The sequence below is a fragment of the Bos mutus genome, chromosome 22 (assembly GCF_027580195.1).
Source record: "Bos mutus isolate GX-2022 chromosome 22, NWIPB_WYAK_1.1, whole genome shotgun sequence".
Taxonomy (NCBI): Eukaryota; Metazoa; Chordata; class Mammalia; order Artiodactyla; family Bovidae; genus Bos; species Bos mutus.
The window spans coordinates 56,649,071-56,673,019 of NC_091638.1; the positions used below are offsets into that span (position 1 = coordinate 56,649,071).

A 23,949-nucleotide genomic window follows, 5' to 3' on the forward strand; every position below is an offset into this window, starting at 1 on the left:
AGAATACAGTAGTGAACAAGATTGGCAGGAGTCACTGGCAAGATTGGCATGGAGCAGAAAAAGGGTGGGAGGCACTGACCAAAATCTGTAAACAGTTAACATAAGTGGTAAGTGGCATGAAGAAAGACTGGGTTATTTGATGGGGGTAGGGCTGTGGAGTCTTACAGTTAGGGTGGAGAAAGCGTCTCTAAATGATATTTTAAGTAAAGCCCTTAATGCTCTGAAAAGGACAGCTTGGCTGTTGGTGGAGGCTTCGGCTTTCCAGGTGAAGGGAACAGAACGTTCAGAAGTACTGAGCTGTGCAGCTTGATGGGAGTTTAGCTTTTATTCTGAGCCACACCTTTTCAGGCTACTGAGATGCTCAGATAAGTCTTTTCTGTTTAGTTGGGCAAAAAGGTCTAGGGAAAAGAAGCTGTAGATGTCCCTAAAAAGTGACCTCATGGTAATAGAATTAGGAATGTGTTGGAGCTTGGGTGGTGTCAGAAAGAAATGGGAGGCAGTGCGTCATGGTCCTGCCCCTTGAAGGCTGTAGGATCTTGTCCTGTCCCTCCCCCTTACACAGATAGGCTTCTCGTGTAGTAGTAAAATATAAAAAGCAAAACGTAGATATATATAAAGTAAAAATTTATATATACTAAATATATTTAGTTATTGGCTGAAATAGTTATTGGCACGTTGTTTATTACTCTAGATTTTTCACCTTTAAAAAATGATTTTAGATTTTTCTCCTTTCTAGATTAGTATGAAAGAGGTTCAGACTACATTTTCATTTTGCCTTGGGTTGCTTTTTGTATCTCTGCACATACAGAGCGACTTTGTCACATGGGAGTTCACATGAAGGTCTCTCTTGTTAAGTATCCATCTTTTCCCCAGGTTTTCAAGGAAAGAACAACCCTGTAGTGAAGATGCTTATCCATATCTCTTTTTTGTTTTTCGGCTGTGCCCTGCGACATGTGGGATCTTAGTTCCCCAGCCAGGGACTGAACCCGTGCCCCCGCATTGGCGGTGCAGAGTCTTAACCACGGAGCATCATTGAATTACCAAGTTAGTCTTTAAGAACATTTCAGATTTTTAATAGTTTTTTTGTTTTTAACAATCAGATCAGTTGCTCAGTTGTGTCCGACTCCTTGCGACCCCATGCATCACAGCATGCCAGGCCTCCCTGTCCATCACCAACTCCCAGAGTTCACTGAGACTCAACGTCCACCGAGTCAGTGATGCCATCCAGCCATCTCATCCTCTGTCATCCCCTTCTCCTCTTGCCCCCAATTCCTCCCAGCATCAGAGTCTTTTCCAATGAGTCAACTCTTCGCATGAGGTGGCCAAAGTACTGGAGTTTCAGCTTTAGCATCATTCCTTCCAAAGAAATCCCAGGGCTGATCTCCTTCAGAATGGACCGGTTGGATCTCCTTGCAGTCCAAGGGACTCTTGAGTCTTCTCCAACACCACACTTCAAAAGCATCAATTCTTCGGCGCTCAGCCTTCTTCACAGTCCAACTCTCACATCCATACATGACCACAGGAAAAACCATAGCCTTGACTAGACGAACCTTTGTTGGCAAAGTAATGTCTCTGCTTTTGAATATGCTATCTAGGTTGGTCATAACTTTCCTTCCAAGGATAAGCGTCTTTTAATTTCATGGCTGCAGTCACCATCTGTAGTGATTTTGGAGCCCAGAAAAATAAAGTCTGACACTGTTTCCACTGTTTGCCCATCTATTTCCCATGAAGTGATGGGACCGGATGCCATGATCTTCGTTTTTCTGAATGTTGAGCTTTAAGCCAGCTTTTTCACTCTCCACTTTCACTTTCATCAAGAGGCTTTTGAGTTCCTCTTCACTCTCTGCCATAAGGGTGCTGTCATATGCATATATGAGGTTATTGATATTTCTCCCGGCAATCTTGATTCCAGCTTGTGCTTCTTCCAGCCCAATGTTTCTCATGATGTACTCTGCATATAAGTTGAATAAGCAGGGTGACAATATACAGCCTTGACGAACTCCTTTTCCTATTTGGAACCAGTCTGTTGTTCCATGTCCAGTTCTAACTGTTGCTTCCTGACCTGCATACAGATTTCTCAAGAGGCAGATCAGGTGGTCTGGTATTCACATCTCTTTCAGAATTTTCCACAGTTTATTGTGATCCACACAGTCAAAGGCTTTGGCATAGTCAATAAAGCAGAAATAGATGTTTTTCTGGAACTTTTCTTGCTTTTTCCGTGATCCAGCGGATGTTGGCAATTTGATCTCTGGTTCCTCTGCCTTTTCTAAAACCAGCTTGAACATCAGGAAGTTCATGGTTCACATATTGCTGAAGCCTGGCTTGGAGACTTTTGAGCATTACTGTACTAGCGTGTGAGATGAGTGCAATTGTGTGGTAGTTTGAGCATTCTTTGGCATTGCCTTTCTTTGGGATTGGAATGAAAACTGACCTTTTCCAGTCCTGTGGCCACTGCTGAGTTGTCCAGATTTGCTGGCATATTGAGTGCAGCACTTTCACAGCATCATCTTTCAGAATTTGAAATAGCTCAACTGGGATTCCATCACTTCCACTAGCTTTGTTCGTAGTGATGCTTTCTAAGGCCCACTTGACTTCACAATATTCTCCAAAAAATTTTGTCAAGACTTTATGAGAGTGATGCCAGATAGTGATGCTGTCTCTAAACTTCTCTAGTTTCCTCAGCTGTCAGCTCAGAATAGTTAGTATCTATCGTCCCTTCTGGATTCAGGCATGTGAGGTGAGAAAGAGCTTACCGCATAGTGGGGGTGCAGACAGAAGCTTCTGGTACAAAGCAAGATGTTTGGATTAAATGATCTTTAACTCTGGGCCATTTTAGCTCTGACTAAATGATTTCAAGTGTCAGTTCACGTATGACAAGGTAAGGACTCTGGAATCAGATAGAGCTGCCCAGTTCTGAATCCCATCTTTGCCAGGTAGAGTGAAATGGATGTCATTTCCACCTAGAGTATCCCCTAAGGATCAGGGTGGACAATATGAATGGGGTGTATGCAGCATATACTCATTCTCATGATAGGTAGTGGGCATCTAGTAAATGGTAACTACTGCTGACGATGCTGATAATAAGATAAAACAACTTTCTGAAGGAGGAAGGCTTGAGAAGGATGGGTTCCCTGTCGACCTCACTGTTCTGTAAAGGTGGAAGCACCTCTCACTTGTGCCGAGATTGATTGCCTTCAGGGTGGTATGGCTGTGGACCCCCTGTCACCTCTGCATGGTGGCTGACTCCCAGCCGGTGCCAGGGCATGGCACGGCCTCACTGCAGAGTATCTCCAACTTACTTTCATTGTGTGAATGTCTGTGGACTTCAACTGCGGTTTTCTTGTTGCCCTATTAAAACATTTGATTACTTTTTGTTAGGTTACTATCTCTGCATCTGTTTGTAAGCTTTGTTTCCACACTAAAATTGGACTCCAATGAATGTTATGTTGGAAAGTTCATGTACTTTATATATAAACAGATACAGAATCTGGTTATTTTACTTAGCAACCTGGATGTTCTTGGGCAGGTAGCATGGTTTTCCTCTGCCTCATTTGTTTAAAAATTAAAGCATGGTTGGAGGAAGGTATTTAAAATCTTTCTGGGTCCTTATTATAGATTAAATGAGATAATTTATATATAAAGTGTCTAACACACATCTTACAAAAACTGGTTTCTTTTTGTTCTTCAAAGGCAGAAAATGATGGCTTACACTTTTTTTTTTGTATTTCTCATAGTACTAATGTGTTACTAATATTCAAAGGTAGTTTGTGCTTAATATACAATAACAAAAGAAAAAGTGGAACTGAAAAAGCATTAGACTAGACCTAGGCTATGTTCCATGTTGGCTCTTACCTGGTTGTATAACCCTTGATGAGTCTTTTGATCTCTAGTCCCCATCTTGTTCATTTTTGAGTTGTCTGTCTATTATATACTATAATAGAAGTTTTCTGAATAATGTATTTAAGCAGAATATGTCACCTACAAAAAAACCCACATAGTACTGTTTTCACAGTTACTCTGTATATTGTATTGTTGAGCTAATTAATTTTACTCAAGAATTATTATTTTTTTTGTTAGCTTGAAGTGCTGCGTAAGCTGCATCAATGGAGCACATACAGGGCGCCTGGAAGACGATCAGCAACGGTTTCGGATTCAAAGACACGGTGTTTGACGGCACCAGCTGCATCTCCCCTACAATAGTTCAGCAATTTGGCTATCAGCGTCGGGCGTCAGATGATGGCAAACTTACGGACCCTTCTAAGACAAGCAACACTATCCGTGTGTTTTTGCCAAACAAGCAAAGAACAGTGGTACGTAAACATTCCTCTCCTAAAATGTAGCTGTCCATCACCTATAAAAACATTACAGATCATGTTGCCCATCTTATAGATAGCAAACATCTTCACTGTCACTAGAGTCTTTATTTTTAAATTTTATTTTAGTGTCTTGTAGTCGCACCTTTGTTTTGGATTGAGGTGTTGTTGATTTACACTGTTGTGTGAGTTTCAGGCATGCAGCACAGTGACTCCAGCATATATATATGCTTTAGATAACTTTCCGCTGTGCGTTATTACAAGATGTTGAATAGTTCTCCATGTTATACAGGAGATCCTTGTTTCTAATCTATTTAATGTATTGCAGTTTGTTTCTGTTAATTCCACACTCCTGACTTATCCCACCTTTCTTTCCCCTCTCCTTTGGTAATAAGCTTGGTTTCTATGACTGGTCTGTTTTGATTTTGTATGTAGATTCATCTGTCTTTAGATTACACATTTAAATGATAATTACATAATATTTGTTTTCTCTTTCTGACTGACTGCACTTAGTATGATAATCTTAAATGGCAGTAGTTCATTTTTCTTTATGGCTGAGTAATACATTGGTGGACACTGGGGTCGTTTCCATGTCTTGTGTATCGTAAATAGTGCTGTGAACACTGAGTGCATGTATGTTTTTGAATTAGTTTATGTCTTTTTTGGATATGTGCCCAGGAGTGGGATTGCTGGATCATATAGTAACTCTGGTTTTTGTTTTGTAAGGAACCTCTATCCTGTTTTTCCTCGTGTGTGTACAAATTTTCATTCCCACCAACAGTGTAAGAGGGTTCTACTTAGAGTCTTTGTTAATTGAGTTTCTAGTTGTAGATTTTATTGCTTTATATTCTCTTCACACCCCCTTGCTTTTTTCTTTCTAGCTCTTGGCCTTCCTTCGACTTAGTCTTGCCTAGACGGTCTTTTCTGACAATTCACCTAAACAAATAGTACATTTTAAAGAAAATATTTACTGAAATGTAGTTGATTTACAATATTGTGTCTCAGATATATAACACGGTGAATCGTTTATGCAGAGACATAGATCCGGTGTTTTTAATACTCTCTTCCCGTATAGGCCGTTGTCGAGTACTGAGTAGAGCTCCCTGTGCTGCAGCAGGTCCTTACTAGTTACAGTTTTATATATAGTCGTGTGTATAGGTCAGTCCCAGTCTCCCAATTTATTCCTCCTCCTCCCTACCCTCTGGTAACCATAGACTTGTTTTTTTTTTTTAGACTTGTTTTTTATATCTAACTTTCTGCTTTGTAGATAAGCTCATTTGTACCCTGTTTTTAGATCCCATGTGAAGGTGATATCATGATGTTAGTGTTTGTCTTGCTCTGTCTTCACTCAGTATAACAATCTCTAGGTCCGTCCATGTTGCTGCAGACGGAGCGTTTCATTCTTTCCTATGGCTGAGTAGTATTCCGTTGTATATATGTGTACCACATCTGTATCCATTCCTCTGTTGGTGGACATTTAGGTTCTTTCCATGACCTGGTTATTGTAAGTAGTGCTGCAGTGAATGTTGGGGTGTCTGTATCTTTAGAATTATAATTTTCTCCAGATATGTCCAGGAGTGGGATTGCTGAATCATAATGGTAGTTCAGTTTTTAGTTTTTTAAGGAACTTCCATTCTCTTCTTCTCAGTGGCTGTATCAACTTACGTTCCCCCCAGCAGTGTAGGAGGGTTCCCTTTTCTCCACACCCTCTGTGGCATTTATTATTTGTATTAGATTTTTTTGATGGTGGCCATTCTGACTGGTGTCAGGTGAATATAGTACATTCTTAATGGGGATGTATTTCAAAGGGCTCTTTTAGAAATCCCCTTAGACATTTCTGGCTAATTACAAACTTTGTTCAGTGTATTAAAGCAAACTGTTCATTTAAAAATTTTTGATACACAGTCAAGTATATAGAAGAAAATAAAATTACCTGGAAAAAAATTATTTTAGTACATTTCCTAGGTTCTGGGGCAAAGCTGGAGGTAGCCTGGAAACCAAGCTTTTTTCCACGGCCCTGGACTAGCCAGTTATTCCTGTGTAGCTTCTGACACAAAATCTCAACTTTTCTAAGAAATTACTGCTCAAAACCTTCTTCCTATTCTGGGAGGCGGTGGGGGAAACACCACCTGAAACCAGAAAGTGAAGCTGTGCTACTCGTGCTTGGTGTGTGACTGTCCTGCACCGATGCGGTGCGGGAGAACCTCTGTTCAGAACATCAGGCGTCATCCTTTCCCGCCCTCTGTTCTTTGTGTAGAATCGGTGCCTTGTGTTTATTCTGTGTTCCAAGGTTGGGAAGTGCAGTGCAGAGTTTTCTTTCTAACAGTTCCACTCTCTCCTCTTTACTGAAATTTCCTTTTACTTTTGTGAAACCTAAAGAGCCTGCCAGTTACGGTGTCATACATTAAGGTACATTTTTAAACTGAAGGCAAAACTCAAAGGCATTTAAAGTTTGAGTAAATTTATTTTTGTTCCCTTTCCTGGAAATGAAACTTTAATGACTGGCAAAATAAAGAATAATAATAATAATCTCCTTATTTCAGCAGTAATCTTTTGTTTGCAAAGTGAGTTTTCTCATTAATTTTCTGACCTTAAGAAAGTGGGAAGTGTGACTGTGTCGGGCAGCTGAAGACCCTCTGGTGCTGCTTCCGGGTGTTGCTGCCCCTGTCTTCTCCACCCCTGTCTACCCATTTGCCTGCAGACTGGGAACCTTAGTTTTGCACAATAGTTTAAGTGTTTAGGCCTTTAAGACAACGAGGCCCAAATTTAAATCCTTGTATTGCCTTTTATAAGCTGTATCATGACAAGTTACATAATATTCTGAGCCTCTGTTCCTGACCTTCATGAAATGAGGCTGATGCTAGCTACAGTGACTAATTTCACAAGTAAAATGGTAGTTATGATAGTTTCTGGAGGAGGAAATGGCAACCCACTCCAGTATTCTTGCCTGGAGAATCCCAGGGACACAGGAGCCTGGTGGGCTGCCGTCTATGGGGTTGCACAGAGTCGGTCACAGCTGGAGCGACTTAGCGGCAGCAGGATGGTTTCTGAGAGTTTCCTACATCAGTGTGTCCTCGATAGCCTTCAGCTGAGTGCAGCTGGGGGCTGGGGACCACCGATTTGAAAAGCATGACACCTGCAGCAGCTTTTGAGAAGGTTCTATCAGAGAAAGCTAGTTTCTCTTGTTTCTTTGACCAGAGGTGGACTGTGTGCTTCTGATAGAAACACTCACACACTGAGAGAGCCAGGACCTGTGTCAAATACTGTGCAGTAGTACTCTGAAAACTGAAAAGTGATTTCGGTGACATTTAATCTTCATTAGAAGCCAGAGCTCCAAGAGCGAGACGGTTCTTTGCTGCTGCTGCTGCTAAGTCGCTTCAGTCGTGTCTGACTCTGTGCGACCCCAGAGACGGCAGCCCACCAGGCTTACCCGTCCCTGGGATTCTCCAGGCAAGAACACTGGAGTGGGTTGCCATTTCCTTCTCCAATGCATGAAAGTGAAAAGTGAAAGTGAAGTCGCTCAGTCGTGTCTGACTCTTAGCGACCGCATGGACTGCAGCCTACCAGGCTCCTCTGTCCATGGATTTTCCAGGCAAGAGTACTGGAGTGGGGTGCCATGAGATGGTTCTTTAAATATCCTCTAATCCAGTGGGGTTCCCAAACGTGGCTGGTATCAGAGTACCCAGCTCCAGGGGTACCTTGAAGGAGGAAGGCGTCATGTGCTGGCCGGCTCGGCCAGTCAGCTGTTTCTAGTCATCCCCAGGTTGCTTCACTGCCGGAGCCCAGAATGACTGTTATAATCACTTAGTGGGCTCCAGAGATTCGTCAGACCGTAACTGATGACAGCACGTATCCATGGGGAGTCCAGAGAGAAGAGTGACAGAGAGGGTGTATGTGTGATAAGTGATTTTTAGAATAATTAGTAGTCGCTTGGTTTTTGAGTTTTTCTTGTCATTTGTTTTGTGAATGTGTGTCTCTCTGACTTACTGCTGCTGCTTTTTACTAGATGAGTGATTGGATCAGAGCTCAGGCTCTTTAATTACCACTGGAATCACGTCAGAAGCAGCTTAAGCTACAGATTCCTGAGCTTCGGTCAGGATGAACTGAATCAGATGAGTGTGTTAGAGGGGGCAGGCTGGGAAAATACATTTTCCCAGGCTCCTCGGATGACTCTAATACCAGCCACGTTTGGGAACCCCGCTGGATTAGAGGATATTTAAAGAACTGTCTCGCTCTTGGAGCTCTGGCTTCTAATGAAGATTAAATATCACCGATATCACTTTTCAGTTTTCAGAGTACTACTGCACAGTATTTGACGCAGGTCCTGGCTCTCTTACTGCGTGAGTGTTTATTACTTTTCATTGTCTTCATTCTTGGTGTCTTCACAGTTCAGATCAGTCTCTCCCTTTACTGAGTTGTTTTGTTTCTGAAAAGCTGGAAGTTAGTGGGATATTTCTAAGGATATCACTGCTTCAAGAAGCCTTAAAAATAAACTTGTGAAACATTGAAGATGGACAGTTGAAAATATTCTAAACCTTTAAAATAAAAAATCACTTACCTCTCTCTGGAAAGGGGCTGGATTGGCCACTGGCAGCTGTCACATTTTCAGCAGAAGGACTCCACTGTGGGCAGTTTGCAAACACTGCAAATCTCATTCTGCTCACCCTGCTGCCCATTCTGAGTGTAGTTGCCTTCCTTTTGATTAAGTTTATTGGCTTTAAAAACACTGTATAGGGCTCTTACTGAAATGCTTAAAATCTTGGTTGAAATGTTTATCTAGCTGCTGATATTAGCATGCTGGGTGCTCACACTTTCTGTTAGGCTCTGAAGTGCCTACTGAGCTCCTGAGGACCGGGTACATGGGGGTATGAAGGGGTCTATACTGCTGAGACTACTGGATGGGTGTGCACACGTGTTTAAACCAGCAGTGCTGTTTGCCCTGACAGCGGGGCAGAGGCTTTATTTCCTCCACTACCTTCTTGCCCCCCTCTACTGTGCAGTGTATGTGAGACGGCTTTTTGGTTAGGAAGATGAACCATTTTGTTGAAAATAAGTTGAAATACAAATTTTTTTGATACAAAGAACTCATGTCATAGATTGGATTGGTTAATTTTCATTTCTGGTGGATATTTATGTTTGCATGAATATTTCATTGAGTCAAACAACTTCAGTCAATTCAGTTCAGTCGCTCAGCTGCAGCATGCCAGGCCTCCCTGTCCATCACCAGCTCCCAGAGTTTACCCAAACTCATGTCCATTGAGTTGGTGATGCCATCCAACCATCTCATCCTCTGTCGTGCCCTTCTCCTCCTGCCCTCAATCTTTCCCAGCATCAGGGTCTTTTCAAATGAGTCAGCTCTTTACATCAGGTGCCCAAAGTATTGGAGTTTCAGCTTCAACATCAGTCCTTCCAATGAACACCCAGGACTGATCTCCTTTAGGATGGACTGGTTGGATCTCCTTGCAATCCAAGGGACTCTCAAGAGTCTTCTCCAACACCACAGTTCAAAAGCATCAATTCTCCTGTGCTCAGCTTTCTTTATAGTCCAACTCTCACATCCATACATGACCATTGGAAAAACCATATCCTCGACTCGACAGACGTTTGTTGACAAAGTAATGTCTGCTTTTTAATATGCTGTCTAGATTGGTCATAACTTTCCTTCCAAGGAGTAAGCATCTTTTAATTTCATGGCTGCAGTCACCATCTGCAGTGATTTTGGAGCCCCCCAAAATAAAGTCAGCCACTGTTTCCACTGAGACCGGATGCCATGATCTTAGTTTTCTGAATGTTGAGCTTTAAGCCAACTTTTTCTCTCTCCTCTTTCACTTTCATCAAAAGGCTCTTTAGTTCTTCTTCACTTGTAGATGGTGTCATCTACATATCTGAGGTTATTGATATTTCTCCCGGCAATCTTGATTCCAGCCTGTGCTTCCTCCAGCCCACCGTTTCTTATGATGTGCTCTGCATCTAAGTTAAATAAGCAGGGTGACAGTATACAGCCTTGATGTAGTCCTTTTCCTATTTGGAATCAGTCTGTTGTTCCATGTCCAGTTCTAACTGTTGCTTCCTGACCTGCATACAGGTAGAAAGGGAAAGTTGATCATTTTCTCTCTCCCAACTACTCTCTCTTGGGGCTTCCCTGGTGGTTCAGTGTTAAAGAATCTGCTTGCCAATGCAGGAGACGTGGGTTTGATTTCTGGGACGGGGAGATCCTCTGGAGAAGGAAATGGCTACTCACTCCAGTATTCTTGCCTTGGAAATCCCTTGGGAAATTCCATGTAGCCTGGTGGGCTATGGTCCATAGAGTCAAAAAGAGTCAGACACATCTTAGTGACTAAACAACAAGAAACCACTTTCTCTTAGGGGTAAGAGCTATTTTTTCACATGCATATGACATATATAGACATATATAGGTTCCCCACCCTTTAAATAATCTTCTTGTCATTGTTCAGTTGCTAAGTCATGTGTGTCTCTTTGCAGCTCCATGGACTGCAGTACGCCAGGCTCCCCTGTGCTTCATTATATCCCGGAGCTTGCTCAGTCTTATGTCCATTGAGTTGGAGATGTTATCTAAACATTTCATCCTCTGTCACCCCCTTCGTCTTTTGCCTTCAATCTTTCCCAGCATCAGGGTCTTTTCCAGTGAGTTAGCTCTATGCATCAGATGGCCAAAGTACTGGAGCGTCAGTCTTTCCACCAAGTATTGGGAGTGGATTTCCTTTAGAATTGATTGGTTTGATCTCCTTGCAGCCAAGGGACCCTCAAGAGTCTTCTCCAGCACCACAGTTCAAAAGCATCAATTATTCGGCGCTCAGCCTTCTTCATGGTCCAACTCTCATACCTGTATGACTACTGGAAAAACCATAGCTTTGACTATTCGGACCTTTATTGGCAAAGTGATGTCTCAGCTTTTTAATGTGCTGTCTAGATTTGTCATAGGTTTCCTTCCAAGGAGCAAGCATCTTATAATGTCATGGCTGCAGTCACTGTCTGCAGTGATTTTGGAGCCCAAGAAAATAAAATCTGCCACTGTTTCTACCTTTTGCCCTTGTATTAGCAATGAAGTGATGAGACTGGATGCCATCATCTTTGTTTTTTGAATGTTGAGTTTGAAACCACCTTTTTCACTCCTCTTACATCCTCATCAAGAGACTCTAGTTCCTTTTCACTTTCTGCCATTAGTGTGGTATCATCTACATATCTGAGGTTATTGATATTTCTCCTGGCACTCTTGATTCCAGCTTGTGATTCATTCAGCCCAGCATTTCACATGATGTACTCTGCATGTAAGTTAAATAAGCAGGGTGACAATATACAGGCTTGATGTACTCCTTTCCCAATTTGGAACCAGTCTATTGTTCCATGTCCAGTTCTAACTGTTGCTTCTTGACCTGGATATAGTTTTCGCAGGAGACAGGTAAAGTGGTCTGGAATTCCCATCTCTTTAAGAATTTTCCATAGTTTGTTGTGATCCACCCAAAGGCTTTCACATAGCCAGTGAAGCAGAAGTAGGTGTTTTCCTGGGATTCCTGTGCTTTCTCTGTAATCCATCGAATGTTGTCATTTTGATCTCTGGTTCCTCTGCCTTTACTGAACTCAGCTTGTACATCTGAAAGTTCTTGGTTCACGTATTGCTGAAGCCTAACTTGAAGAATTTTGAGCATAACTTTGCTAGCATGTGAAATGAGTGCAGTTGTATGGTAGTTGGAACATTCTTGAACATTGCCCTTCTTTGGTATTGGAATGAAAACTGACCTTTTCTAGATGAAGACTGACCTTTTCCAGTCCTGTAGCCACTGCTGAGTTTTCCAAATTTGCTGGCATATTGAGTGCAGTTAGAACTGGACATGGAACAACAGACTGGTTCCAAATAGGAAAAGGAGTACGTCAAGGCTGTATATTGTCACCCTGCTTATTCAACTTATATGCAGAGTACATCATGAGAACGCTGGGCTGGAAGAAGCACAAGCTGGAATCAAGATTGCCGGGAGAAATATCAATAACCTCAGATATGCAGATGACACCACCCTTATGGCAGAGAGTGAAGAGGGACTAAAAAGCCTGTTGAAGGTAAAAGAGGAGAGTGAAAAAGTTGGCTTAAAACTCAACATTCAGAAAACTAAGATCATGGCATCTAGTCCCAACACTTCATGGGAAATAGATGGGGAAACAGTGTCAGACTTTATATTTTGGGGCTCCAAAATCACTGCAGATGGTGACTGCAGCCATGAAATTAAAAGACGCTTACTCCTTGGAAGGAAAGTTATGACCAACCTAGATAGCATATTCAAAAGCAGAGACATTACTTTGCCAACAAAGGTCCGTCTCGTCAAGGCTATGGTTTTTCCTGTGGTCATGTATGGATGTGAGAGTTGGACTGTGAAGAAAGCTGAGCACCGAAGAATTGATGCTTTTGAACTGTGGTGTTGGAGAAGACTCTTGAGAGTCCCTTGGATTGCAAGGAGATCCAACCAGTCCATTCTGAAGATCAGCCCTGGGATTTCTTTGGAAGGAATGATGCTAAAGCTGAAACTCCAGTACTTTGGCTACCTCATGCGAAGAGTTGACTCACTGGAAAAGACTCTGATGCTGGGAGGGATTGGGGGCAGGAGGAGAAGGGGACGACAGAGGATGAGGTGGCTGGATGGCATCACTGACTCGATGGACGTGAGTCTCAGTGAACTCCGGGAGTTGGTGCTGGACAGGGAGGCCTGGCGTGCTGCGATTCATAGGGTCGCAAAGAGTCGGACACGACTGAGCGACTGAAGTGAACTGAACTGAGTGCAGCACATTAACAGCGTCATGTTTTGGCTTTTATTTATTTATTTAAAAAATGTATTTATTTCTTAGTTCCCTGACCAGGGATTCAACCCTTGTGGCCCTTGTGGCGGAAGTGGAGAGTCCTGAGGTGGAGAGTCCTAACCATGGACCACCAGGGAAGTCGTCCTTTTAGGATTTTAAATAGCTTAGCTGGAATTCCGTCACCTCCACTAGCCTTGTTTGTAGTCGTGCTTTCCAAGGCTCACTTTACTTTACATTCCAGGATATCTGGCTTTAGGCGAGTGACTAGACCATCATGATTATGGGTCATTAAGACCTTTTTTTTTAAATAGTTCGGTGTATTCTGTCACTTCTTGATCTCATCTGCTTCTGTCAGGTCCTTACCCGTTCTGTCCTTTATCTTGCCAGTCCTTTCGTGAAATGTTCCCTTGATATCTCCAGTTTTCTTGAAGAGATTTCTAGTCTTTTCCAGTCTATTGTTTTCCTCTTTTTGCATTGTTCACTTAAGGCCTTTTTATCTCTCTTTGTTCTCTGAAACTGTGCATTCAGTTGGGTATATGTTTCCCTTTCTCCTCTGCATCTCTTCTTTTCTCAGCTATTTGTAAAGCTTCCTCGGACAGCCACTTAGCCTTCTTGCATTTCTTTTTCTTTGGAATGGTTTTGATTACTGCCTCGTGTACAGTGTTACGAGCTTCTGTCCATAGTTCTTCAGGCACTCTGTCAGATGTAATCTTTTGAATCTAATACTACTCTTTGTGTTATTCTGAAAAATATTTTCCCCCAATTAAGATGGGGGGACCTGACCCCTTCTGACAGGTCATTAGAAGTAATATAGTAACAGCACAGCGTGGCACATGCTGATGTTCAGTGCTTTATCCCAGCTCTCGCCTGTCGCTGGGCATCCTGGTTGTTCCCCCTGTGTATGGATTTGCCATCACAGTTGGCTCTTGAACAACTTGAGGGTTATGGGTGCCCTCCCTGTGTGCAGTTGCGAACTCAGATATAATTTATAGTCAGCCCCTGGGTATGTTGCTGTGTATCTCCTGTTCCGTAGCCTTTGGATCAAACAACCACGACTCATGTAGTACTGTGGTATTTATTACTGAAAAAAGGCCACGTGTAAATGGACCTGTGCAGTTTAGAGCCGTGTTGTTCAGGGGTCAGCTGTCCAAGCAGTGCTGTCCTACATTCTCTCCTTACACCTTTACAGACCGATGCCTTTATTCTGTGCTTACTTTCCAAGGAGTATGCTTGCACAGCCTGTGTTTGTTCTAACGGGGGTCCTTCGTTTGTAGGTCAATGTGCGGAATGGAATGAGCTTGCATGACTGCCTCATGAAAGCTCTCAAGGTGAGGGGCCTGCAACCAGAGTGCTGTGCAGTGTTCAGACTTCTCCACGAACACAAGGGGTAAGAGCTTGAAAGTCAGCCAGGTCTGCCTTCATACTAGTAAGGATCTCCTAGCTTCAGATAATAACCGTTTCCATTAAACAAAAAACAAGTACTTGCTTCCTATTGAACAGTGAATATTTGAATATCTTGTTTATAAAGAGACAGCTTAGAAAAGTAAGATACCAAGACCTTGAACATTTTGCTTAAATATCACATTGGAAAATAAAATACATGTTAGGTGTTGGATACTGTTTCCACAGAAGGAAGCAGTAACGTCAGATGGTATGTTTCTTCAGAGCAAGGCTTTTGTATTTGCTGTAAGGCAGTTAACAGAACGGGTACTCAGAAAGTGTTTGCCTTATTATTTATAGTTAAAGAATGTTGTCTGTAAGAGAGAAACTTTTACAATTCACTCATTTTTATTCAGTTCTACTAAATCCCAGCAGTTTGATAGACACAGGGGTAAAAGATGCAGGAGAATTTGCTTCAGGGATGATCCATAGAATATCCTATTTCTAATGATGGTGGAAAGATAGAGACATCATCTCACAGTCTAGGAGTCATAATAATAAATACTCTGAAGCATCAGAGCTGTCTGTGACTATCCGTTACCTGTTATCGTCTCCCCAGAAATCTGGGATGATACCTTAACTTTCCCTTCTTTTTTCGCTTGCATGTTCTATTTTTCAAGGTACTCCCTAGTTTGAGAGAGGAGCCTAGGGAATGAGTCTGCTCAGAAGGGTGAGCATAAAGTCATCTGTTGATGATGCTCCTTTCAGCTTCGGAGGCTTTTTGCTGAAGTGCAAATCTTTGAAGCAGATGGCAGCTCTGTCTGGGTACAATTGCGGGTTGGTCCCCAGGCTCATGCATAGAGCTCCTTAGATATTGGGGTGCTGAGATGGTGGGGGGGGCTTGAGCCCCCCGGTCCAGGCACGTTTGTTTGGAGCCATCCTCAGTTCTCCCTTGGGTGGAGAGTACCTGAGGGCTGATCAGAAGACAGCACAACCCTCATCTTCGCCACTAGGGCGAAATGGAGTCATGTTGGGTTTCCTGTACCCAGTTCAGGGAATTATATTAAGGAATGGATTGTTTCCTGTTAGATAATCAGACAAATGGCTCTGAAGGCTTCTTGTAGGTAAAGGGAGAGGTTTGAATGGCGCTGTGTACGCAGTGTTCTCTTCCTGTCCTAGGGTCTTCTTCCTTCAGGAGATGGGCCGGATGGACTGCACAGGACACAGGAAAGGAGTTGGGCATTCATTTTTACTTACATATACCTGCGTTTATGTCTCGTGTAGGCACAGAAAGAATAGTTTCAGAGTAAATATTAAGACACTTAAGTCTTTCCTCAGTTTATATTTATAAACAGTTCTACAGAGTTGAGCCCATTATTAATAGAAAAAGTGCATTTCGTTTGTGATTCCTTTCTACTTATTTTCAAGAGTGAAATAGGCTAGTGAAGATTATATTTTGCTACTCTCACAATATTTTTAACCCGTTTTATAGGATTTTTATAGGATTCTAATGTTTAAAGATGTCCAGTTTATTGCAGATTTCATTATGAGATTGTTTTATTGCATTGTTTAAGGAAAACTTTATTCTAAGAGTACCCATTTGGAGTCTGACTGACCTAGATTCCAAATAGGTCTTTAAACTCTGTGTAGCCTTGAGCCAAATTACCTTCTTAGAGCCCCAGTTCTCTTGTTTTTAAGATGGAGGTAAGAATGCCTGCTTTATGGATTTGTTGTATGAATTAAATGTTAGTGCTGTATGGGGCTTGTGTAGCATGAGCTAAATGGTATTTATTATTTACTGGTATTCAACTCTTTTACCTTGTTTAAATATTTCCCTTTTGTGTTATGCTTTTAAAAATCCTCTTTAGTAAAAAAGCACGGTTAGATTGGAATACTGATGCTGCCTCGTTGATCGGAGAGGAACTTCAAGTGGATTTCCTGGATCATGTTCCCCTCACAACACACAACTTTGTAAGTGGCGGATCTCTTCTCTCTTTGTGGTATGTTGGGTGCTTTGGCTGGCACAGTAGGAATTTCTCAGAGATAATAAGCATGTATGTTGTTGGATTGTTTAAAGCTATGCTATTATTGTTTACAGTAAAGCAGTTTAGGTTTCACTAGATCACAGATGTACTTCAGTTTCTATGTATGAATTTTATTACAAATGTTGGAAGTATGATTCTCCATTGTAATAAAACCTCATGGGGGCCAAGGAGGAAATTATTTTGTCTTTTATTCAGCATAATTTACACACCTGTATTCTTGTTCCAGGCTCGGAAAACCTTCCTGAAGCTTGCCTTCTGTGACATCTGTCAGAAGTTCTTGCTAAATGGATTTAGATGTCAGACTTGTGGCTACAAGTTTCACGAGCATTGTAGCACCAAAGTACCCACTATGTGTGTGGACTGGAGTAATATCAGACAGCTCTTGTAAGGCATTGTTCTTTTTTCAAAGAATATAAGGGGATAGGGAGGTATACCCCCTTGGAGGGTGCATATTGTGTATTTGACTGACAGGTCTGGGTTTTAGACTTTCTAAGTGAATTATCATGATCTGGAAATGATCTACTTTAGAAATACGACAGTTCTGAAATCAGTAAGTTTTAGTGTGGCTTGTATACAACTTTCTAAAACAGCTGGGAGGACTGTCATCTAGAGATTGATATACTGTGATTCTGTAAGACAAAGAGCACGTTGACATGGAGAGCCCCCAGGGTTTACTGGGTTGCTAGGAGACACTCCTCTGTATTGTATTAAATAATGCTGACAAGACCTCTTCTGCAGAGAAGGAGTAGTAGGTATGGTTGGTGCTGTTTTCTTCACCTCAAACTAGGGAAAACAGTAGTCTTCAAATGATTTTACAGTAACCTTAAACACATATGTCCCTCTGACGACAAGCCAGTTACTCAAATATATTCCATATAGACAAACTATTTTTTTTAGTAAGGTTTAATAAAGAAGTATTCCAGAGCACCTCTTAAAACCTGTGAACAGGGACAGGAAACGTTGGAGTTGCACTTTACCCCTTTTTGAGGGCACTAGAAAAATAGAGGCGTGTTATCATGAAGCCATCATGGGAGCACCTGTTTTGCTTTCGTGGTAGTCACATGTAGCTTTTGCAGAGAGAACTTCTCTCTTTTGCAGAGAGAACTTTGTAAGTAGCACAGACTTTGGAGTCCAGCAGACACTGGTCAGAATTTCACTGTTGCATTAACTAACTGTCATTACTTCTGAGCTTTGGCTCACGCATCTGTAGAAGAGGGCATCCCCTGGCTGCAGCATTCTTGTGAGCCTTATGTGAGAACGCGTGAGCTTTCCAGTCACTGAGCGCTCATCTCATGGAGGGAAGATGCCCAGTTGATGTGAATATCACTTTTTCTCTATGTATGACTTTTGGTGCTGACGGTGATCTGTCCTTCATACCTCAGTCTTACCATTTGTGCATTTCTGAGACAGAATGTTTCCAGAAAAGCTATATGATTTAGGTTACAAAGTGCCCTACTATATATAGATTTTTTAAAAAACACTATTTCGATGTAGTTGGACATTAGGCCAGTATTTCCTAGAAGTGCACACTAGAGACTCTGTGTTCATTGGCAGGTCAAGATCGTCCACGTTTTGTAGTCATTTAAGCCAGTCACTTAGGTTGGTGGTCCATTGGTGGACTTCCCGGGTGGCTCAGTGGTGAAGAATCCATCTGCAATGCAGGAGACCCTGGTTTGATCCCTGGAGAAGGGAATGGCTACCCACTCCAATATTGCATGGAGAATTCCATGGATAGAGGAGCCTGGCGGGCCACAGTCTGTAGGGTCGCAAAGAGTTGGACGTGATTTGAGCTACTTACAAAACTTACTCTGCTGCTAAGTCACTTCAGTCATGTCCGACTCTGTGCAACCCCATAGACTGCAGCCCACCAGGCTCCCCCGTCCCTGGGATTCTCCAGGCAAGAACACTGGAGTGGGTTGCCATTTCCTTCTCCAATGCAGGAAAGTGAAAAGTGAAAGTGAAGTTGCTCAGTTGTGCCCGACTCTTAGCGACCTCATGGACCGCAGCCTACCAGGCTTCTCCGTCCATGGGATTTTCCAGGCAAGAGTACTGGAGTGGGCTGCCATTTCCTTCTCCGATGAATGTGATTGGCTCTCATCATAACCGACATGCCCATCCACGTCCCCTCCAAACTGCCCACAGTAGAAAGGATAAGACTGAAACCCAGAGAGAGAAAGTGACCACCGCTCTGAGGGGCTCCTGAGTCTCCTCCCTGGCTTCAATTCTGAGGCCTGATTGTTGATCAGGGACTGCCGAGCTGCTATGTCTGAATCCTCTTCCCCTCCGGGATCCTGTGGCCCAGGAGACGTGAGCAATAAGAAATAGCTGGCCAGCAACTTACTCTGAGTAGCCTAAAATGGTCCAGGAAAGTGTGATGAGGAGAAGCTCAGTTTGGAAGGCCAAGTAGGCTGACTGTAAAATCACTACTGCAAGTCTGTAAACCAGTCTTTCTCTGATTTCATTTAGATTGTTCCCAAATTCCACTGTTGGTGATGGCGGGGTCCCAGCGCTGCCTTCTTTGACGATGCGTCGGATGCGAGAGTCTGTTTCCCGGATACCTCCTGGGTACTTTGCACCTACTGCTTTTATGGGAAGTTGTACTGGGGCAGATGGGATTGAAAGTGTGAACACAGAGGACAGGAGTTCCCTTGGGTTCCTGTCTCTTTCCATGTACACTCTGTGCAGCCTCTGTGGAACTCAGCATTGGTGTTAGAGCAAAATGTGGAACTTTCTTTTTGTAGTCCTTTAGTTCTTAAATTCTGGAAAGTGAATATAATTAATTCTGGTATCCTGGTGTGTTCGTTATATCTCATTTGTGTGTTTTGTTTTTGTATTTTTTATTGGAATGTAATTGCTTTACAATGTTGTGTTACTTTCCCCTCTGCAGTGAAGTAAATCAGCTGTGTGTACACAGGTATCCCCTCCCTCTCCCATCCCATCCCTCTAGGCCATCATCTCACAGAGCTGAGCTCTCTGCGCTGTACAGTGGCGGCCCTCTAGCTGTCTGTCTTACACGGTAGTGTATATATGTCGGTCCTCATCTCCCAGTTCATCACACCCTCCCCTTCCCTCACTGTGTCTACAAGTCCGTTCTCTATGTCTGGGTCTCTAGGGCTGCCCTGCAAATAGATTCTTTGGAGCCGTGATTCTAGATTCCACATACATGCATCAATATTTGACATTTGTTTTTCTGACTTACTCTGTATGACAGACTCTAGATCCATCCACATCTCTACAAATGATCCTGTTTTTTTCCTTTTATGGCTGACTCATATTCTCATGTATATATGTACCACTTCTTCTTTATCCATTCATTACATTTTAAAGACTTTGAGATTTGCCTTTGTCAGTATGCAGTGAGCCTCAGGGAAAGGGTCCCAAAATGATATACGGTGATTCAATAAAAATAAGACCCTCGACTTTGAAATACTTATTATGGCCTTGCATTGCTAAAACCATGATGTTTAATAAACTGCTATCTTGAAAAAATCTAATTAGATTTTTAATATAAATAATCCATTTTAATGTGCCTGTAAGTTTGCACATAATCTGTCTTTATTCTGTTTTCCAACTTTAAAATAAGTTTTGTTGAGTTCACATGCCTCACTCAGTTTTACACATGAATTTGGAACCTAAAATAATTCAACATCTTTGCCCAAAATATCTGACTTTAATTTATATGTAGTCATATAATATTTAATGGCCTTTGTAAAACTAACATGGAAATGATTCAAGGCAGCATATCTTAGAATAAGGAATTTGTATTGAAATGATACTTGGATGTATTGTTCAATGACCTTTATTTTTCTTGATAATTTGAAAAGCATGTCTGACTGAAAAACTGTACTTGCTTCTGAATATTTAGATAGAAGAAGCCAGGCCTCTGAGGCCATTCATGTTGAATTGCCTGGAAAGGCAACTTTTCAAGGCCGAGGAACAATTTCTCTTGAAAAAGTCTTTCATCCCTTGAATTCATGCATGGTGCTAACCTTGTCTGAACGAAACCCAGAGTAATCTTTTGAGCAAATGACAGTGTTACACTGAATGCATGTTCCCAGTTTGGCTGGTGGGAGAGTGGCATTGGGTAAAAGAAGCCAGGGATGAACGTCAGAGGTATGCAGATCTGAAAATCAAAGTCATTGTAATTGATTTTGTGAGCCGTTTATGGGGAGAGGATGCCCATGAGTAAAGTGCTGCCTGTGTGCAGGCACGCTGGGCAGGTCTAAGACGGTTAGACATCTTCCTTCAGGTTTTCTAATTTAGTCTCGAAGTGAACCTGGGAAAGTTCCAGCTAGCTTAATTGTAGAGGGTGGTGTTGAGATGGTCTAAAATTTTGGCGTATTCTGTAGACGTGATTTATTGAAGTACCATTTCTTTTTACGTGAATTCTGAGCATGTATATTATTTCCTTTTTAAAAATTTGCATGCAGAGGCACCTCAACAGAAGAAAAAATTTTAATGGTGCATATTTAGATTGACAAAAGAAAGGAATACTTTTGTCGAAGGTCATAGTGTAAGTAGGGTTTGTCCCGAGTATGTTAATGAAGTAAGTAGTTGAAAGATCTTTCCATTCCAGAGGCCCGAGTGTCAGCCATGGACTTTTCTTTCTCTTTGTCGCCTAGTTCCCAGCACAGATATTCCACACCCCACGCTTTCACATTCAGCGCCTCCAGCCCCTCCTCTGAAGGCTCGCTCTCCCAGAGGCAGAGGTCGACGTCCACGCCCAACGTGCACATGGTCAGCGCCACCCTGCCTGTGGATAGCAGGATGATCGAGGTAACGGCCCGCGGTGGGGGGCAGGAGTCAGCCGTCGGGCGGGCTGACAGTTGCGTCAGAGAGTTCTGGGTTTCTAACCTGGTAAGGAATGTTGCAGCAGTTTCTCAGGCCCCTGGACTTTCCGAATTTCTTATTCACTGTATCCTCAGACTAGCTTAATAATCCTGTTGGTATATCATTCAAATGGAGAACTGAAATTTCCTGAAGAGATGTTAACATTTGAGCTCATTCTTTCCAGGTTAGATATGAAGAGAATTTCAGTGAACTAGTGGATAAGTTAGAATAGAGAGTCCTGTTTTTTTGGAGGGGGAGTGGGGAAAAGAAAATAATAGCGATAGAGGACTATGAACTCTCTGAAAGACTTTGTGATTTTATTTAGAAATAAAAGGGTGGAGTCCTAAGGTTTTAATAAGCAGATATTTAGGGATATATGAAAGTACCCAAAGCAAGTGTTTTCAAACTGCTTTTTCTTTGCTTTGCTTTATGGTATGTTCTGTTTGTTTGGTTTGCTTTCTGGTTCATCTTTATTAACAACTGAATACACTTAAAATACTTCGTTTGTTCTTTATTCTTCTTATTTCTCATTGCTTTGGACTAGAATAACAGCCTGAATGCTTCTCCCAGGGCGTGGTCCAGACGATTTTGTGTGAGGGGAAGAGTAGGTATTCTTCTTCATGCCTTTGCTTTCTTATAAACTAACAGGATTTCTTAGACTGTCAGACAGTAGACTGTCAAAAATGAAACAATCACTGCATTTTATGTTTCTTATCAGACTTGCTTTCATGTTTTCTTTTTTGGCAGCAGCATGTTTAGGAGTTAAAAAAAAATACCATATGTGGTATTGTTGATAGGTGAAATCAGTTTCTCAGGTGGGATTTTGAGTCTAAGGGTATTAAAAATTGTTCTTTAAAAATAATTTTCAACCAGAGACTAATGCTAGTTTATTTACTTCATATTGAATACCATCACTATCTGTTTGCATTTTGTTTAGAAACAAAATGTGTCAGTTTGGTTGGTATACCCTGAAAATCCTTTGATACGAGGTTGTTTTTTTTTTTTTAAATCAGAGACAGCTGTGCTGTCTGCATCCTGAATTGGTCCTTGAAAAACCTAAGGGCCACCTTCGACCTCAGACACAGCTCACCGTACTCAGACCTCAAGTCATTTCTAATATACTTGTCCTTTGAGTGTGGGGTCTACATTGGTCGTTTAGGGGCACTTTGGTTATCACACGATTATTGTGAGGTGGTGTGTATGCAGACTATGAATCTTATTATTTTATTATGATGAGCCAGTTTTTACCAGTAATATACAAGTAATATAGCCAGTAATATACCAGTTTTCTTCTGATATATAATCTGTTCTTGTATAAACACTGTATTATAGTTAGAGGGAACATTAAAAGTGAAAATTCTTGAATTGTAGAAAAACTGGTGACTTCACTTTCACTTTTCACTTTCATGCATTGGAGAAGGCAATGGCAACCCACTCCAGTGTTCTTGCCTGGAGAATCCCAGGGACGGAGGAGCCTGGTGGGCTGCCGTCTATGGGGTCGCACAGTTGGACACGGCTGAAGCGACTTAGCAGCAGCAGCAGCAGAATAACTGGCACACCTGTTGTGCTTAATCCTGTCTGTACTTCAGAAGCAAAGCAAATTTTTTTTTTTTTTTGCAAAGCAAATTTTTGACTCCTGTGTTTTAAAAATTTGATTCAGCATTTTTAAAGTACACTTTCTTGCTTTGTATAAACCATCTTAGTTCTCTTTAATATTTAGATTTCAAGATGACAAGTCAATCCAGCTGTAGAAATTAGCACAGGAAAAACAGGGAAGAAAATTACTATGGCATTAAGAAAAAATCCTAATGCACGGGGTATATAATTCTGGTCAATAAAAATACGTTGTGCCATGCTTTGACTGAAAACAATAGATTAGTTGAATAGTAAAACTACAGCCTCTAAATATTCTACTGAAATTCAGGTTTTTTTGGGATAAAGGATTGTCCACCTGGCAGTCATCTTGTCATTCTTAAAAGCATGCAGATTCCTAGATTTCCCACCTTTTCTCCCAGACATTCTTAGATCAGTTCTACTGGTGGAGGGACTTGGGAATCTGTGTTCTTACATACATCTCCAGGTAATTCTGAAGACTGACCAGTTTGGGGAACCCTAGAACCAGGCTTTATTGGTAAACTCTGAAGATGGGGCTGCCAACGCTGGGGGTCTTGGCCTGTGATTTCTCTCATCTCTTGTAAAGATACCACAGAGCGCGAGCATTCTGGTAATAATTCTGTGAAAAAAGTATCTGTGGTTACACAAGCAAAACAGAGTAGGACTTCCAAGAAAAATGTCCTTTTCGAGGATATGGGGATGAAGTGGTTTTATGTTGTTGTCATTTATATACTCCAAGTGAGCATTTTATAAAATGAGGATGTAGGCCTCATGGGAGGGCCCTGTGATCTACACTGTTCCAACTAAACGGTTTCTAATAAATTCTAAAGGTAACCTTTGAGCTCTCACCTGAGTAGAATGTGGCTCATTTCCGAGCTCACCCGCAGGGTCTGAGGAACATTTGTGGTGATGTGCTCCTGGCTGAGGCCCTCGGGTGGTTATCTTTAGTTCTGTTTCTGCCA

At 41.9% G+C, this 23,949-nt stretch overlaps 1 protein-coding gene across 3 annotated transcripts in view; it reads left to right on the forward strand.

The window, feature by feature from the left end:
* The window catches only part of RAF1 (Raf-1 proto-oncogene, serine/threonine kinase), a 75,976-nt gene that overhangs the window by 41,575 nt on the left and 10,452 nt on the right, over nt 1-23,949 (forward strand). For 2 of the 3 annotated variants that reach the window (XM_070359235.1, XM_070359236.1), the window contains exons 2-8: nt 4,078-4,310; nt 14,393-14,505; nt 16,367-16,469; nt 16,770-16,927; nt 19,010-19,108; nt 21,166-21,319; nt 21,918-21,977. In XM_070359235.1, the coding sequence (XP_070215336.1) occupies nt 4,104-4,310; nt 14,393-14,505; nt 16,367-16,469; nt 16,770-16,927; nt 19,010-19,108; nt 21,166-21,319; nt 21,918-21,977 (894 nt within the window). In that variant the 5' untranslated portion in view covers nt 4,078-4,103. The remainder of the gene's footprint in view (nt 1-4,077; nt 4,311-14,392; nt 14,506-16,366; nt 16,470-16,769; nt 16,928-19,009; nt 19,109-21,165; nt 21,320-21,917; nt 21,978-23,949) is intronic. The other variant, XM_070359237.1, reaches the window with a different exon arrangement.